The following is a 16,838-nucleotide window of genomic DNA, read 5'->3' as shown; positions in this document are numbered from 1 at the left end:
CAGCAAAGGGGCAACCACTGTTTCCATCAGTCCAGCCACCTCTCCAAGTAAAGGCAACGACGCTTCACCACTGGACTCACATCCTGTCCGAAAGTCCTCTCCATTTGGCCTTTCGGACCTCCTCCCTGCAACTGGGGACGTAAGGAAAGAAAAACACGTGTTTCCTGGTTCCAACTGTCTGATGTGAAGAGTACAGAAGGCTACACCAGCTCCCACAGCCGTTCCTCTTCCCCTCTCGGGACCAACTCTGTGCCAAGAACGTGCTGGCAAGACCGTGGGCAGCGTGAGACAACACAGTCCAACCTCCCGTGGAGTTTCGAGTCTGGTGTGGGGGGGGAGAGGAGTCACCATACACCAAGAGCATCCCAGAGGGGACAGCTCAGAAAATGACATATTTACTGAGTACCTGAAAGGCCCAAAAAGGCCACTTGTCACACAAATCAATCTACTGGTACCGAAAACAAAACAAAACAAAAACAAAGAGAGGAGCCTAATGCAATCAAAATGACAGTTTCTTTTATATATTAATGGCACTCGATATAAACAATTTTAAAGATGATTTTTTCCCCCTCCTGGTTGTTTTGTTCGTGACTGCCTAATTTGTTGATCTCCAGCCTAAGTGTGCACGGCATTACAGTAATAAAATGAACTCCAGCTGTGGCCAATAATCCATTCACTCATCCATCATTCAGCAACTATTTTAGGGTTGAACCTCAATAAAATGAAGGACCGCGCAGGTCTGAAAGGTCTGGCGCGTGATTTCACATGGCTCAGCGTGCTCAGCCACCGGCCGGGCACTCCGCTGAGCTCCCGGGGGGACTCACTGTGAACCAGGAATCAAACTGAAGATGCGCCTCTTCCCACAGAGCCTGGATTCTTGAAGAGTGAGAGAGAAAATCACCAGGTAGACAAAGGAAAATTATCATTTTGAAGTGCAATAGTGCTGTGTAGAAAATGAGACAGGGTGAATGAAGTAAGAGAATGCAACTATCAGAATGGGGGACCGGAGGAGGAGGGAGTCGGCGAAATTCTCTCAAGATGACATGGTGACATTCAAGCCTGAGACAAATGGCCAGGCGTGTAAGAGGATGCATCGGGAGTCGGGACAGCCCAGGAGAGAGAATCCCAGACCGCAAACCCTAGTCTGGTCCTCGCCAGACCACCAGCTCCATGCGGGCCAGCCTAGGAGGTCAAGGGTTTCAGACCAACTCGTACTTGGACCAAGGGAATCCACTCAGGAGCCTTCTGGGGGGTCGCCCATTACCTTCAAACACGCCAGGTACCACTCTACAGCGAGTACACGACAAGCGGCTTTGTTGTTTCACCCACCAAATTATGCTATATTAAAATTTTAATCGGTGAACATAACGCTGGAAAATGAATACATTCCTATGCCGCTGTTGCTGGTGTAACCTGTCAAACGAATTTTTTGGTTTTTGTTTTTTTTGTGTGTTTTTTTTCTGCAAAAGCAATATTGCAAAACAAAGAAAAATCCATAACGATGCTCATATTCTTCGGCCTCCCAGCTCTACCCGCAGGGAATTTATCCGAGGGAATAATCTCTTTCAATAGAATAAAAAATGTTCTCTGCGAAAGAACGCCATGGAAGTGTTAATTGTTGCACGCACAAAGGAAAAATAAAACAAAAACACCTGGAATTATCTAAGTGACTATAAATAGGGAATTTGAAAATACTGGGTGATTCATTTGATGAAATAGTATACAGCCATTAGGCATTATAACAAAGATGATATAGACTTTCAAGAATAAATGGGACACCCAGCTCCCAGGAAAGGAGCAACAAAGGGAGCAATGCGCGTATTTTAACGGAAGGCAATCAGTGAAACTTCAAGGTGAACAAGGGCAAGAAAATTGAGAAGAATTAAATCAAGGCCAGCAGGGGGAAGGATTATTTATTTCGAAAGTCCTTCCAAAATATTGCCCTTAGATCAGGCTTTCAATTTAAAAAATCCCTTAAAATACGACTGTCCTCTCTGAACACTTTCAACAGAACGCCACCCAAACACAAGGACATGCCTTCATTCTAACTTGAAATGCAAAAACAAAGCCAAATCCGGAGATCTCTTCCGTGTTATCTATCCCACAGACTTTTGACAAAGGGATCCTACATGTAAGACCCAACTTGGAATAACAATGCAATATAGCATGATTTTACAATAATGTCTCTCTTTCTGGAGCAGGGGAGGGGGCATTGGAAGTTGTGTCTTATACTCTTGAGAGGAGGTGGAGAAGGAGCAGAAGAGAAAAGGCTCCTTAAACCCCCCCCACCCCCGTCCTTGGCAAGGGCGGAGCCCAGACATCCCCTTCCATCAACCCCGTGGAGAGCAGCAAGGCAGGGGGCACTCACCTTTCACAATCAGCTCAGCGTAGTTGGACACGCCAGAGCCGCCATCGGAGCGGATCACGCAGCGGTATTTGCTCACACTCCGTTGGGCAGTGTCTGCCACGCTGACTGTGGCCGAGAAGCGCCTGTGGTTGACCACGCGGGTGACCATGAGGGCGGTGTCTCTGCCATTCCATTGCTGCAGGGCAGAAAGGGAGGGAGAGGAGAGATCATCGTGTGCTCCAGGGTGACCCCAAGCACGGACGCCCCACCCATCCCCAAGGCGTGACTTTCCGTCACAGGGAGTTTCCACGGTTAGTGATTTAAACTTTGCTGGTGAGCTGATTCAAGAGGGGCAGATGCCTGGTGGTAAGAAGAAAGGTCACAGGCCCCTTCTAAGCACCTCAGTTCCTTGCTTGGTCTACGTTTGGGGGTTGGCACTAAGCCCCTCAAACTTTCTCCCGTTTCCCTTCATCTCTTAAGCCAGGGGTCAGGAACCTTTTTGGCTGAGAGAGCCATGAACGCCACATATTTTAAAATGTAATTCTGTGAGAGTCATACAACTACCCGTGTATGTTACGCATTAATTCCAATAAAAATTTGGTGTTGTCCCAGAGGACAGCTGTGATTGGCTCCAGCCACCCGCAACCATGAACATGAGCGGTAGGAAATGAATGGATTGTAATACATGAGAATGTTTTATATATTTTTTATTTATTTATTTATTGTATTTTTCTGAAGCCGGAAACGGGGAGGCAGTCAGACAGACTCCCGCATGCGCCTGACCGAGATCCACCCGGCATGCCCCCCAGGGGGCGATGCTCTGCCCCATCTGGGGCGTCGCTCTGTTGCGACCAGAGCTACTCTAGCCCCTGAGGCAGAGGCCACAGAACCATCCCCAGCGCTCAGGTCAACTTTGCTCCAATGGAGCCTTGGCTGCGGGAAGGGAAGAGAGACACAGAGAGGAAGGAGAGGAGGAGGAAGGAGAGGATGGAGAAGCAGATGGGCGCCTCTCCAGTGTGCCCTGGCCGGGAATCGAACCCAGGAGTCCTGCACGCCAGGCCGACGCTCTACCACTGAGCCAACTGGCCAGGGCCAAGAATATTTTATATTTTTAATGTTATTATTTTTTTTTATTAAAGATTCGTCTGCGAGCCAGATGCAGCCATCAAAAGAGCCACATCTGGCTCGCGAGCCATAGGTTCCCGACCCCTGTCTTAAGCAGAACCCATTACATTCCTCCAAAGACACTTAAAGAGATTAGTGAAAACCCGACCCGTGAAGGGATCGGACACAGCCTGGCCCCCAGTCCGATGCAGGTGTCCTGCTACCCCAAACACAGGCTCTGAGTCCCGCCCACCGAGGGCCAATCTGTCCCCAGGGTAGAGTGGGGAGGGGGACTTTTCAGCACGTCCCCCCCTTGGCACAGGTTCTTTCCTCTGCCTGGAACCTCCCATATCCCTAGGGGCACCCCCTCTCCCTCAAAACCCAGCTCGGCTCATCACCGTCTCGGTAACGTCCCCCCAGCTGCCACACCACCCTCTGGAAGCTATGCACTCTCGACGCACAGGGCACAAACTTCCCATGCGTTGTTGCCTACAAGTGTGTCCCACTGTAGACCGTGAGCTCCCAGGGGGAGCAGGGCTTGGCTCTTGGCGTCACCGGCCTGGGGCCCAGAGACCTCACAAGATGATGAACTTCTAGAATCAAGGTGACTGGACAAGCCCGTCTGCCTTTACCACCCCGGATCTTAGGGGTGATAGTCTGAGTTTGAATAAGACCCTTTCGCGACAGCAAGTAAGGCTACCTGGTAAGGCACATGCATGAAGAATGCAATTTGAGGGGGTGTTTACTAAGCACCTACTATGTGCTAGACCCCGAACGTCCTCTTTAACCCGCACAGCCCCGTTTGAGGTGCATGTCACTGCTGCTCTTAGGGGAACTCACAGGTCAGCGCGGTTAGATAAACATGTAGAGCAAAGAAGTCCCTTATCCAGGTTCTCCAGCTTCAAGTCTTTTCACAAAGACCTTCTTGTTACTGCCTCCTTTAATTGAAAAAAAAATTTGCCCCCAAAATTAAACGCAGTGCTTTCCTTGTCCAGTTGGATTTAGGGAACCCTTGTGATTTATAAGTTTCCCCATGTCCTGAGGCTTCCAGGAGGCTCTCTTTGTCACATCGGCACCAAGTGAACAGTCCTACCACATGGGTTACCTACTTTCACCATGTCATCTCCCTTCGTCCCCATCGGTGATGTCAGGACTGTCACACAGGAGGGAACAGAGCCTCCGTGCTCAGTGGTACTAAGCCGATGAGGTGGAACAGCAGGGGAGGGCAGTGAGCTGGCCGCCAAGGGCCACAGAGTCACCAAGGTCTCCAGACGGCACAGCACGGGGACGCGCCCCAGAGGGCACGGGATCCCGCTCCAGACGGCACAGCACGGGGACGCGCCCCAGAGGGCACGGGATCGCGCTCCAGACGGCACAGCACGGGGACGCGCCCCAGAGGGCACGGGATCCCGCTCCAGACGGCACAGCACGGGGACGCGCCCCAGATCGCACGGGGACACGCCCCAGACGGCACAGGATCCTGCTCCAGACGGCACAGCACGGGGACGCGCTCCAGACAGCACAGCACGGGGACGCGCCCCAGAGGGCAAGGGATTCTGCTCCAGACGGCACAGCACGGGGGCGCGCCCCAGAGGGCACGGGATTCTGCTCCAGACGGCACAGCACGGGGACGCGCCCCAGAGGGCACAGGATCCTGCTCCAGACGGCACAGCACGGGGACGCGCTCCAGACGGCACAGCACGGGGACGCGCTCCAGATGGCACAGCACAGGAACAAGCCCCAGAGGGCACGGGATCCTGCTCCAGATGGCACAGCACGGGGACGCGCCCCAGAGGGCACGGGATCGCGCTCCAGATGGCACAGCACGGGGACACGCCCCAGATGACACGGGGTGACTGCAGGCAATATGCTTCTTCTTCCTTTTACTTTTTAGTATTCTAGACATTCTGATTCAAACATGCATTACTTTTATACTTGAAAATAATCAAATAACTGGTGTTTCTAAAAGCCATGGCAGTATGAGGGGTAGTCACCATCCCCTCCCATACCAGAAACTAAGCACCAGTAAAAAACACACCAACGCTAGGAAACAGAGGGGGAAGAACAGTCGCTGGGGCGGAAGCTGCCAGCCACCGGCCTCGTGGTACAGCTAGACTCAAACAACAAGAACCAACAGGGTCCCAAACATCATCCCTTCCAGGAACAGTGCCACAAGGAGGTGAAGGAAATTCTGGAAAACTGCAGGAATGTGCCCCGATCTGAGGAAGAGTTGGCTAAACGTCTGGGAGGGCCTGGGAAGGGATGGAGTCGCCAGAGATGCCCATGGTCCCGACTGCTGAGCGTGGCCCCACAGGGCCACCGTGGTGGACACGAAGGAATGAGTGATGAGTGATGGGTGGGTGTCTTCTAACCTGATTCACATAAACCCTCTTACTCTCTTGTTTAAGTGAATAGTGACTATGAACTCTTATGGACTAAGTGTTTTACATGCCTCCTCATGAATTCCTCATTAATATCCATAGGTGGGCACCTACTACCGGTACCACATAACTGTCCACAGATGGGCACCCATTACCGGCACCGTATAAACGAGGAAGCCGAAGCTCAGAGGAGGGGGGCTGCCTGCCTGGACGTGCACAGCCGGAGCAGCACAGCCGGGCTCTGAATGCAGGGCATCGGGCTTCAGAGCCCACCCTGACAACACCGCCTGTGAGCTCCAACACCGGGTAACTGCCTCCCCATCACTCACCCCCAGACGAACCCTCATTCCCAAATGTGGGAGAGTCTGCATAATGGGTGTGATAGAAATTTCTATCAATTTCTTAGCTGAGGACCAAAAAAAAAGGGGGGGGGGAGGGACAATGACAGGGAGTGGCCTGACCAAACTGACAGCTCAGGAGACACAGGAGTTTTCTCCAGACACCTCGTGCTTGGAACAGCCAAGTTATTCAGGGGCTAAAAAAGAGAGATGGAGAATGACAACAATACATAGGCTCTAAGAACAGGAGCTAAGAGGTGAGCGGATAAGGAAACATGAGGGAGGGAGGGAGGGAGGGAAGGGAGGGAGGGAGGGAGGAAGGGAGGGAGGAAGGGAGGGAGGAAGGGGAGGGGAGGGGAGGGAGGGAGGGAGAAACTTGGAGAAGCTAAGGGGAATTATAAGATTACAAATAATGCCATCTGCAGAATTCAAAACAGCATCAGAAGCTGATTAGTTGCAGCACTAACATTGCAGAAAATCAGTGACCTGGAGGACAGGGTTGAAAAAAATAAGCTGGAGAGCTAAAAAGCAAAGATGAAAGGAATTGGAAAAAGGCAAACAGATGAAGAGAAGAGCGAGCAGACAGCTACCCGCCGTCTAAGGGAATCCTAAGGAAGAGAGCTGACTGCAGGAACACCAGTCCCATTCCTGGAGATACTGGGTCAGTGCTCCTGTTCTAAAATAAGACCTGAATCTTCAGCTTGAAATGGCCCACCATCTACTTGATCAAATGTATGAAAACCATAATGATTGAGGTGTATGTTCATAAACATATCGAATATTCAGAATAACAGAGAATATAATATAATATAATATAATATAATATAATATAATATAATATAATATAATATAATATAATATAAATCCAGACAAAAAATAATGTGCTCAAATAAGCCAATCTGGTATAAAACTCCTCATCTGCAATTGTTTCCCAGTCTAAGCCATCCTCTCCTGGATGTGGTGGCTCCCCAGCGGCCCCAGGTGAGCTCCCAGGAGGCTACAGCTCAGACACCTGAGAGAGGACAGGGATGGAGCTAGGGAAAGACACGCTAGAGCCTGCGAGGAAAACGTGCAATCCAGTGTTCACTCCGTGCACACCTGGGCAGGCGGGTTATTTCACTGAGCGTCAGATTCCTCCTATATATGACCGATTTGATCCTGGTGTCCACTTTATGGAGTTATCATGACAAATAAACGAGAAGGCATGTGAAACGCTTGGCATCTGACGGCGTATTCCGGCATTAGTGGAGCTCTCCAAACTGACCATGAAATTAGCCACGAAAAGTGGGCTACGCAGGACAGCGGACCCCCAAAGATGTCCACCTCCTGATCCCTGGAAGCTGTGAATACATCAACTTCCACGGCAACAGGGACTTTGGAGATGTGAGTATTTACTTTTCTTCTTACTGATGTCAGATCCAGCAGGATCAGAGAGGATTAAGCCCAGCCCCTCGGATGATTCACATTTTCCTGTTCAGCTCCTGAACCACCAGGCTTTCTCTCCCACCGAAGGACAGGAAATTGCAGGTTGTCTTATAAAATCTCTGGGAAATAGGCCTTTTGATAATCACACTTGTCATATCGGGAGCAGGCAGCAGCAGGACAGGGCCGAGCAGGAGGGCGCGCAGCCACGAGAGGAAATAACTCCACGGTGGACCGCGGGCAAGGAGAAATGAAGGTTAAGTTCGGAGAGACGAGCCCAGGCAGATGGAAGGGCAAAAGCAGATGAGCAGGTGCCAGAGGTCAAAGCAGACGAGCAGGAACCACACGCAGGAATCGGGAGGGGCTCTAGAAGATCAGCGATGGTGAGAGGCTAAGAGGCCAGAAGGCTGTAGCAACACGGGGACAGGATTGTAGCTGAGCGACCGTGTAAGAAGCACTGGTCTGAGCCACTGTCTCAGTCCTGGACAGAGGCAGAAGAGAAGATGCAAGGGGAGGGGGCAGTAAGCAGGAAAGAACTCAGAAGCCCAGGCTCATGGGCGAGGGAGCAGGTCTGCACAGACACAGGTAGAGGCAGAGTGGGGGCTACGGGCAGGAGCTGAAGGGGACCACAGCGCAGAGACCGGGAGGGGAGCGGACCTTCCCAACCAGGCCGTCAAGTGCTGTGTCAATGCACAGCAGCGCAAACGCCAGGCTGCTCGGGAAGAGGAGCAGGGCAGCGAAGGGAAGTCCAAGTCCTGGGAGAAGCCAGAGGGAAGCATGACACGATGACGCATAGGAAGCCTGGGGAAGATTCTGACAGGCCCTTAGGCCCGTGTCACTGCTCTGGTGTGTTGGAAATTTCCTTCCAGCTCCTATAATCTTTTTTTAAGTGAGAGGCGGGGAGACAGTGAGGCAGACTCCTGCATGCACCCCTACCGGGATCCACCCGGCAACCTGTCTAGGGCCGATGCTCAAATCAACTGAGCTATTTTTAGCACCTGAGGCTGATGTGCTTGAACCAATCAAACCATCCTCAGTGCCCAGGGCCAACACTTGAACCAACTGAGCCACTGGCTTGTGGGCAGAGAATAGGAAGAGAAAGGGGAGAGGGAGGGGGTGAGGGAGGGGGAGAGAAGCAGATAGTCGCTTCTCTTATGTGCCCTGACCGGGAATCGAACCCAGGACATCCATATGCTGGGCTGACACTCTACCCACCAAGCAAAACACCAAGGCCAATCTTTTCCATACACAAGTACACCCTTGCTCTGAAAGTTCAGGGCTCACTTCCTTTCCTCTTGCGGTAAGTCTTGCAGACCCGTGTCTATTGCTCTATATCAGAATCATCTTCTAGCCTCTTTGAGTCCAGGAGCCAATGGAATACATTTCCCGGTGGGCTCCAATCACACTGTCTTAGGTCAGGCTTCCCAGAAACAGAGGGTGAGAGATGGTGACTGGCTGGGTGCTCTCAGGACACAGGGCAAGAAGGACAGAGTGAGGCAACGAGCCGAGCAAGGATGTGGTCCAAACTGGGGTCTAGCTCCAGCCTGATTCCCCTAGGGCCCCAGAGCATTAAGTGACCCACAGAGCTGATCACCCCCCGGAGGCAAAGAGACAGCCGTTGAACCCTACCCCACGTCAGTCAGTCACAGGTCACAGCCTGCCAAGTGGGGGGGGGGGAGGGCGGAGGAAACTTCCCATTTGACCCAGGGCACTTCTCAGGGGACACAGGAGCTGTGCGCCTTTAGCAGACAACAGGCACAGTGCCTAAGGCTTAGGGGCTCTGAGTCACGAAGAAGACTACCCAAATCACTGAGGGCATCCATCCCACCCAGCACTTCCCTGTCTCTGCCTCCTCCTACAGTATGTTACACACAGCATCTCCTGAAACCCCCTGAGCCACTGCCTTACTTGCTGGTAGCCTGCTCTGAGATCTGTGCCTTAAATAAGTGCGGCTGGAACTGACTGACATCCACAGAACACTGACCAGGGACAGCCCGTGAACTAACACGCTTCTTCCTCTGACAAGGCAACGGGTCGCCCACGAACAAAGAGTCCCATAACTGAGTTTGATACATGGTTTTGGTTAACTTAATGAGGTCGGTCTGAGCGTTTATGTAGTAAAAGTCACATTGACTCACATTTTCGAGTGCTCAGTCTGCGCGAGGCACTGCGTTAACTGGCTTACACGATCCAATCCCGAGTCCTTTGAAAATCCCTACAAAAGTGCTTTGCAAAGGGTGGCTCCTGGGCCAACAGCACCCGCATCACCTGGAAACGTGTTTGAAGTGGGCATTGAGGGAGAATTCCTGGGCTGGTATCCATTTCCAGATGCTGTCTAGTTGGGTTAATAGTCTGAGATGCCCCCCCCCTCCTTATTCTATTATTGATCACAGTGAAAATGTACGCATTATTTAACAAAACAGAAAATGAGAGCATGTAGAGTATAAAAAGGATAATTTCTGCCCAGAGAAATTAGAGGCTGGGCTAAGATTCTAATAAAACAGCCGAAAAGGGAAAAATATAAACATAGCGTTAAGTACTGAGATACTGAACATCATGGAGGGGAACGGGAGTGGAAAGAGCAAGGCCCTTAGACTGATCTAGAGCTTTCTAGATCACCTAGAGCTTTCTAGATCATTCTCCAAGTGTGGTCCCCAGACCCACTGCACTGGCACCCCCGGGAACTCGGGAGAAATGCAGATTCTGAAGCCCCGCCCCCTGGCCTAATAAACCAGGAACTCCAGGGGTGGAGGCACGCCCTTTTTGGTTTAACAAACCCTCTGGGCAACTCTGATGCATGATAAGGCATGAGATAGGTCCTATTAATACTCCTACTTTACCAATGAAGAAACTGAGGCAGAGAGGTCAAGCAAGGTGCCGGTATACGCATACAAATCATTTGGGGATCTCATTAAAACGGCAGATTCTTTTTGATATTATTTTTTAATGTTTATTGTATTGATTTGAGAGCAAGAGTAACAGAGAGAGACAGACAGGAACATCGATCTGCTCCTGTATGTGCCCTGACCAGGGATCGAACAGGCAACCTCTGCACTTCAATTCGATGCTCTAACCAACTGAGCTATCTGGCCAGGGCTAAAGCTGCAGATTCTGACTCGGTGAGTTTGGGATGGGGCCGGAAAGCCTTCATTTCTTTGAGCTCCCAGGCACTGCCAATGTCCCCGGTCCATGAAACACACGGAATGGTGAACATGGTATGGCTTTGCTCAGTGGCTGAGTTAGGGTCCAGAACCCAGGTGATCTGATTCCAGAGATGGAGGCCTGAATCGCCTGGTCCAGCTGCCACCCAGGACATGACAGCACACGGCACAGTCATACCGTGGCTCCGTGAGCAGAGGGTAGAGCAGGCAGTGGTCCCCACATCTGCTTTGCTTGTGTAAGGAACACCGGACGCCCTCTCGCAGAAAATGAACGCTCCCCAGAAAACAGGCTGGGACGTGCTGCCAAAGAGGCCCAGAGGCTGAGCTTTCTGGAAACCTTTTTTCCAAGTCGGAAATATATCCGTAAGGAGGGGCCAAGCATCTTTGTACGTTCCTGGCTAACAGACTCTCACGTATGCTATTAAGGGATGGCGTACCCTGGATGCGACTAGGCTCGGGCAAGGTTTTCTTAAACCAATTCCATCAGCCTCAAGCAGGGCTTTGAAACGTCATCCTGCGCGGGAATCACCTTGCAGGTGGTTCAGCAGGTCGGGGGTGAGGCTGGATAATATGAATCTCTCACAAGTTCCCGAGTCACGCTGATGCTGCTGGCCTTGTCCTGGGTCCCCAACACTTGAAGACTAATGTCATCTTAAGTCCCTCAAGGGAAAGCAAGGGGCTGTATAACCCCGCAGAACACATGAATGGAAACACTCCTTAAATCCAGGCTACTTCCTGGGGTTGAGAAATTGGTCACTGCGCCAAGGATGTCCTGCTGCAAACCGGGGGTGTGGCACCCCAATCCAGCCCTGGCTCTTCTGGCAAAGCTATGAGTCCTGAGGTCAAGCAGAGGGAGGTTATCGGTTTTCTTTACCCAAAGACTCTACCCAGAAGGTGAACCTTTTTCCAATCCATCCATCCAGGAGGTCACACATGCTCTAAATTGAAAAGGGGGGGGGGCATTTTTATAGTTGAATCAGTGGTCCATTTTATAATTAGGTATTTCTTATCAAGGCAACAGTTCTCATTGAAACCTTTTTCCTCTTCAATCTGTTTGTCTCTCTCTCTCTCTTAAAACAACTCGAATTTGCAACTTCCCTTAGTTTTGTTTCGTTTTCTGCGCAATAAATTGTCTTGGTTTGGAAGCACACACTCCTTGCAGAGCAGGGGTCGCAAATGCCCACACTTGAATACTTCTGACCCTAGCACACGGGCGGGCATCCTTCCAGCCCCCGCCCACACCCCTCTATCCTCAGGAGCCACCTCGAGAGGAAGACCACGAGGCGCCCGATTCCACGGAGAGCCTGCTGTGTTCACCACACCCGGTTAGCTACCAGGGTATCTAGAATAGCCTTGCCGTTTTGCAATTCCTCGTCCTCTCTGCTCTTCTGAGTCAGGACACTGCTCCCTTCACAAAGAGATAAGACAGAGCCTGCAAAAATGGCTGTCGTTATTTCAGAGAGTGCATGCAGGCTTGTAATCAGTTCTTAATCCGCAGAAGTGGAAGTTCTATGGGCTTTTAATAAGAGGAAATTGTGGGCAAGAGACCTTATGCCTGCTTTACAGGAGATCTCCCAATACAGGGTCCTGGCCAGGTAGCTCAGTTGGTTAGACTAGAGCATTGTCCTAACATGCTAAGGTTGTAGGTTCGATCCCTGGTCAGGGCACGTACAGGAATCAACCAATGATGCATAAATTAGTGGAATGACAAATCAGTCTCTGTCTCCCTCTCAAAATCAATCAATAAATTTTTAAAATTAAAAAAAAAAAAGTAAAATAAGGCCCAGCATTTGCAGCTGAAAATTCTTCTAATTGCTCCAGAAATCTCCCGGCTGGAGAATATTTAGGTAAAATCCCCACAATTAATTCACTGTGAATGTTCTCTTCACTTATGGTCACACTGTGTCCATGGCGTGACATTTGGAAACTTGTTAAAGTCTGGGCCATTGACTCTCTTATGACCATATCTGTACCTCTGTGGCAGTCTCTAAAGAATAGCTTTTGATTATTCTTTATTAAAAGTTAAAAGAAATATAAGTGGACATAAGTCATGTTTGATTAGCTGAAGAGCTCCCAAGGGCCCGCCGCCTTCTTGGCTGACTGCTCGTTTGGGGCTGATTCCTGGGTTCAGAGTTCCTGTGAAGTCAGGAGGGTCCCGGCCCCACAGGGGGTGGAGCCACAGCCCTGAGCAAGGAGGATGAGCAGGTGCCAGAGGGCCTGCCCACACGCCATCTCCCAGCGTGGCACCATCCTCCTTGGGCTGTTTGCAGTGCACCTCACAGAATCCTGTGCAGAGGCCACGACTTCCTCCCCAGAGCACTTAGCTGACACGCATCACCCTCCCCACGCAGCAGACGCCGTTATCCCCCGGCAGCCCGGCCACACTGGTGACGAAACGGTTAGCACTGTGATTGGTTGCTGAGTGTGTGTCTCCCCCCCACCCCCCGGCCGGTCACCAGATCAGTCCTGCCCAACCCCCCGCCCCCAAGCTCCTGGGCGCGGGGCCAGGGTGGGCAAGGACAGAAACCTGAAGCGGGTGCTCTGAGGGTGGGCTGAGGGAAGCCCCGATGGAAGGGAACGGGACAGTAAAGGAGGAGAGAGCGAGTGTGAGAGGGGGAACTTCTGGGTCAGCCCTGGCCACGGTCCCCAGAGACGAGTCACACAGGGAGAGAGGGAGGAGGAGGCAGCAGGAGCAGACGAACTGGCGAGAACGCAGCCTTCCACAGAGCCGAAGCCCAGCTGGACCTGCACCCCCGGGGCTGTTCTACAGGAGCTGCGTGTCCACCTGGAGCGGCCGCAGGTGGGAAGAAGGAAAGCCGAGGCGTGTGAGGACGGCGCCGTGGCTGTGTACCTGACACCCAAACCCCGCACACTGTAGACTCACTGAACTTTCTGGTTTGTAAATTAGATCTCAATAAAGATATGAATAAAGCCCTGGCCGGTTGGCTCAGCAGTAGAGCGTCGGCCTAGCGTGCGGAGGACCCGGGTTTGATTCCCGGCCAGGGCACACAGGAGAAGCGCCCATTTGCTTCTCCACCCCTCCCCCTCTCCTTCCTCTCTGTCTCTCTCTTCCCCTCCCGCAGCCAAGGCTCCATTGGAGCAAAGATGGCCCGGGCGCTGGGGATGGCTCTGTGGCCTCTGCCTCAGGCGCTAGAGTGGCTCTGGTTGCAACATGGCGACGCCCAGGATGGGCAGAGCATCGCCCCCTGGTGGGCAGAGCATCGCCCCATGGTGGGCAGAGCTTCGCCCCTGGTGGCCGTGCCAGGTGGATCCCGGTCGGGCGCATGCGGGAGTCTGTCTGACTGTCTCTCCCTGTTTCCAGCTTCAGAAAAATGCAAAAAAAAACAAAAAAAACCCCCACAAGATATGAATAAAAGAGTGGGGGGGGGTTCCCCAGCTAGGACACAGATATACCATAGGCAGAGCCCACCCAGCTCTGCCCCACAACATCCCCACAGGACTTGGGGGATGGGCAAGAAAAAGTGTCGCAAACACGAAGCTCGTGCTGTTGGCGGGGTGAATAATAAAGTGCTCTGTCTCTGACCCGGGGGACCCACATCTTCTGCCAGCATCTATTAGCTGGCAGCCTAACTCATATAGCTTGCAAATAACGTAACATCTCCAGCCCCTTCATAGTTGTTGACAGACGATTTCAAAGAATCAAGAGGGCAGGAGGATGTTCAGAGGGGGAGCAGCCTCAAACACCAGAAAGTCAAATATAAGAACTAATAATAATAATATAATAATAAGTACCCTTGGCTTTAGCAGCAAAGAAAACCCTGGGGAGCTTCAGAGGGCCACTTCTGGGAGGAGACAGGAACTGAAAATAGCCCCATCGCAAGTGCAGACATCACAGGTGATAAATGTGGCAAGAAAAGGAGAAGAGACATAAGAAGGCAACCCGAGGGGGGTAACCTGAAAAGTATTCCAAGGGTGTTTTTATTCCACTGACTTTGTAGATTTGAGAAACTCAATGTCATCAAGTATCTAGTACAGGGCGAATTAGAGGTATGTGAATACATTAAACAGATGATTTGTTGTTGTTTATTTGTTAGTTTTTTGTATTTTTCCGAAGTTGGAAACAAGGAGGCAGTCAGACTGACTCCCGCATGCGCCTGACTGGGATCCATCCGGCACACCCACCAGGGGGCGATGCTCTGCCCATCTGGGGCGTCGCTCTGCCACAATCAGAGCCATTCTAGTGCCTGAGGCAGAGGCCACGGAGCCATCCTCAGCGCCCGGGCCAACTTTGCTCCAATGGAGCCTTGGCTGCAGGAGGGGAAGAGAGAGACAGAGGAAGAAGAGGGGGAGGGGTGGAGAAGCAGATGGGCGCTTCTCCTGTGTGCCCTGGCCGGAAATCGAACCCGGGACTCCTGCACGCCAGGCCGACACTCTACCACTGAGCCAACCGGCCAGGGCCCAGATGATTTGTTTTAACAGAGAGCCATCTGTCTGGAAAAAAAGGCTTGCAGGGATGACAACAATGTGACAGGCCCACAGGGCAGGCATGGAAGGATGAGCCCAGGACTTAGGAATAGGACACAGACCATCGCTCAAACACCGCCTCCACCTGTCACAACCCGTGTGGCTCTGACCCAGGACACTCATTTAACCCATCTCAGGCTCAGTCCCCTCATCTATGAGATGGGCTAGAAATAATCTCTACCTGGAAGATTGGTGATGAGAATTACATACACCCGACGTGTAACCGCTCGGTCAAGATTGGCTGTAATGAGCCTAATTGTTAATTTATGCATTATTGTTTAGCTAGGGTGTGGCCACTAGGTTTTCTGTCCAGACACACCTGATACAGGCGCCGGAGGAGGAGGAGCTGCTTCCAGGACGTGCACAGCCCTGGGAGCCAGCGTGAGCCCTGCAGGAAGCAAGGAAACAGGTTTACTGGAAGGATCAGCCGCGGCAGGGACAGGGATAGGGACAGGGACGGACGTACCTATGTCCTCAGCCCTGGTGTCACTGCTGCCGAGCCGATGTGCTCCCAGGGCAGGAGGAGCCTTTTCCCGTCAGATTAGGGTCTGCTCCCTGCTCAGTTGCCTGCGATTTGTCTGAACACATCCGCTGCCCCTCCTGAGATCTGTGTGCAGCATTGGGACACGTGGCCTCGTTTCTGAGACTCCTCGCACGTTATTTGCTGTCAAAACCCCTGGAGGAGCAAACCCTTCGTAGGGACGTCTGGAAATCAGCCCTGCCGTGGGGCTGACAGGACCTTCTCTGGAGTCCCTGAGAAGTGTGAGCACGGCCCCCCCTGGGTCAGGGTCTTCTGTAAAGACCGGCTAACGCACGAATTATTTCTAAACCTCCTCAGGGGTGAAGAGCCTCTGATGGTGGAGAGGAGGACGTGAGGAAAACCCAAAGGTAATCTTACCCAGAGCCATACGGGGTGGGGTGGGGTGGGGGGGGCTGTGCTGCCCCCACGGAGGAACTGGCTACCCCAAAGCCCTGCGAGGTTTCCTGCCGTCCTCAGAATATTCTTGGCCACTCGCGCTTGACTAGCATTGTTTCCTGTTTACATTAGTTACCTCTATTCATTTTAGTGTATTTGATTGAAACAGAGAAGGACAGAGATGAAAATGAAGAGCATACATAATCTACCCTCCCCGTCAATGATTAAATGTCCTGGTGTGTGTTTCATAGTGTCATAGGTGTGTGGGTATTTAATATTTAGGCATGTGCCCTAATTTTGTTCCTGTTTTCTTTCTTGAAGAGGCTCACCAAATGTCACACTAGACATTCTGCTCCGAATGCACACCATCTATTTGCTTGGGGGGGAAAAGATCCTTGAAAAATGACAAGTTTGGGTTCTTCGGGCCAATGTATCACGTAAGAAAGAAACGAGTTAGGAATGAGGCCACAGACCTCCCACCATACAGCGTGCGTCCGCGTCACCTCCGGGAGACATCATCCCAGCACGAGAGGAGCTTGTTTATAACGTGTACTGGCCTTTGTCACCCCTTCCCCCCGAAGGATTAGAACTGCTCCTGGCTCAGGGACACAGTTCTGGCCATTGACTCTCATGTAGGACTAGCACTGTAACTCTATGAAAGCTAGGACCAGCAACCAGGGTCTT

General features: G+C 51.8%; 1 protein-coding gene across 13 annotated transcripts in view; it reads right to left on the bottom strand.

Moving 5' to 3' along the window:
* The window catches only part of PTPRT (protein tyrosine phosphatase receptor type T), a 966,224-nt gene that overhangs the window by 580,563 nt on the left and 368,823 nt on the right, over nt 1-16,838 (bottom strand). For all 13 annotated transcript variants that reach the window (XM_066387766.1, XM_066387770.1, XM_066387767.1 and 10 more), the window contains one exon: nt 2,369-2,543. In XM_066387766.1, the coding sequence (XP_066243863.1) occupies nt 2,369-2,543 (175 nt within the window). The remainder of the gene's footprint in view (nt 1-2,368; nt 2,544-16,838) is intronic.

Source organism: Saccopteryx leptura, chromosome 5, assembly GCF_036850995.1.
Source record: "Saccopteryx leptura isolate mSacLep1 chromosome 5, mSacLep1_pri_phased_curated, whole genome shotgun sequence".
Classification (NCBI taxonomy): domain Eukaryota; kingdom Metazoa; phylum Chordata; class Mammalia; order Chiroptera; family Emballonuridae; genus Saccopteryx; species Saccopteryx leptura.
Note: the sequence above shows the minus strand (reverse complement) of the source record. Positions and strands in the feature narration are given on the sequence as shown.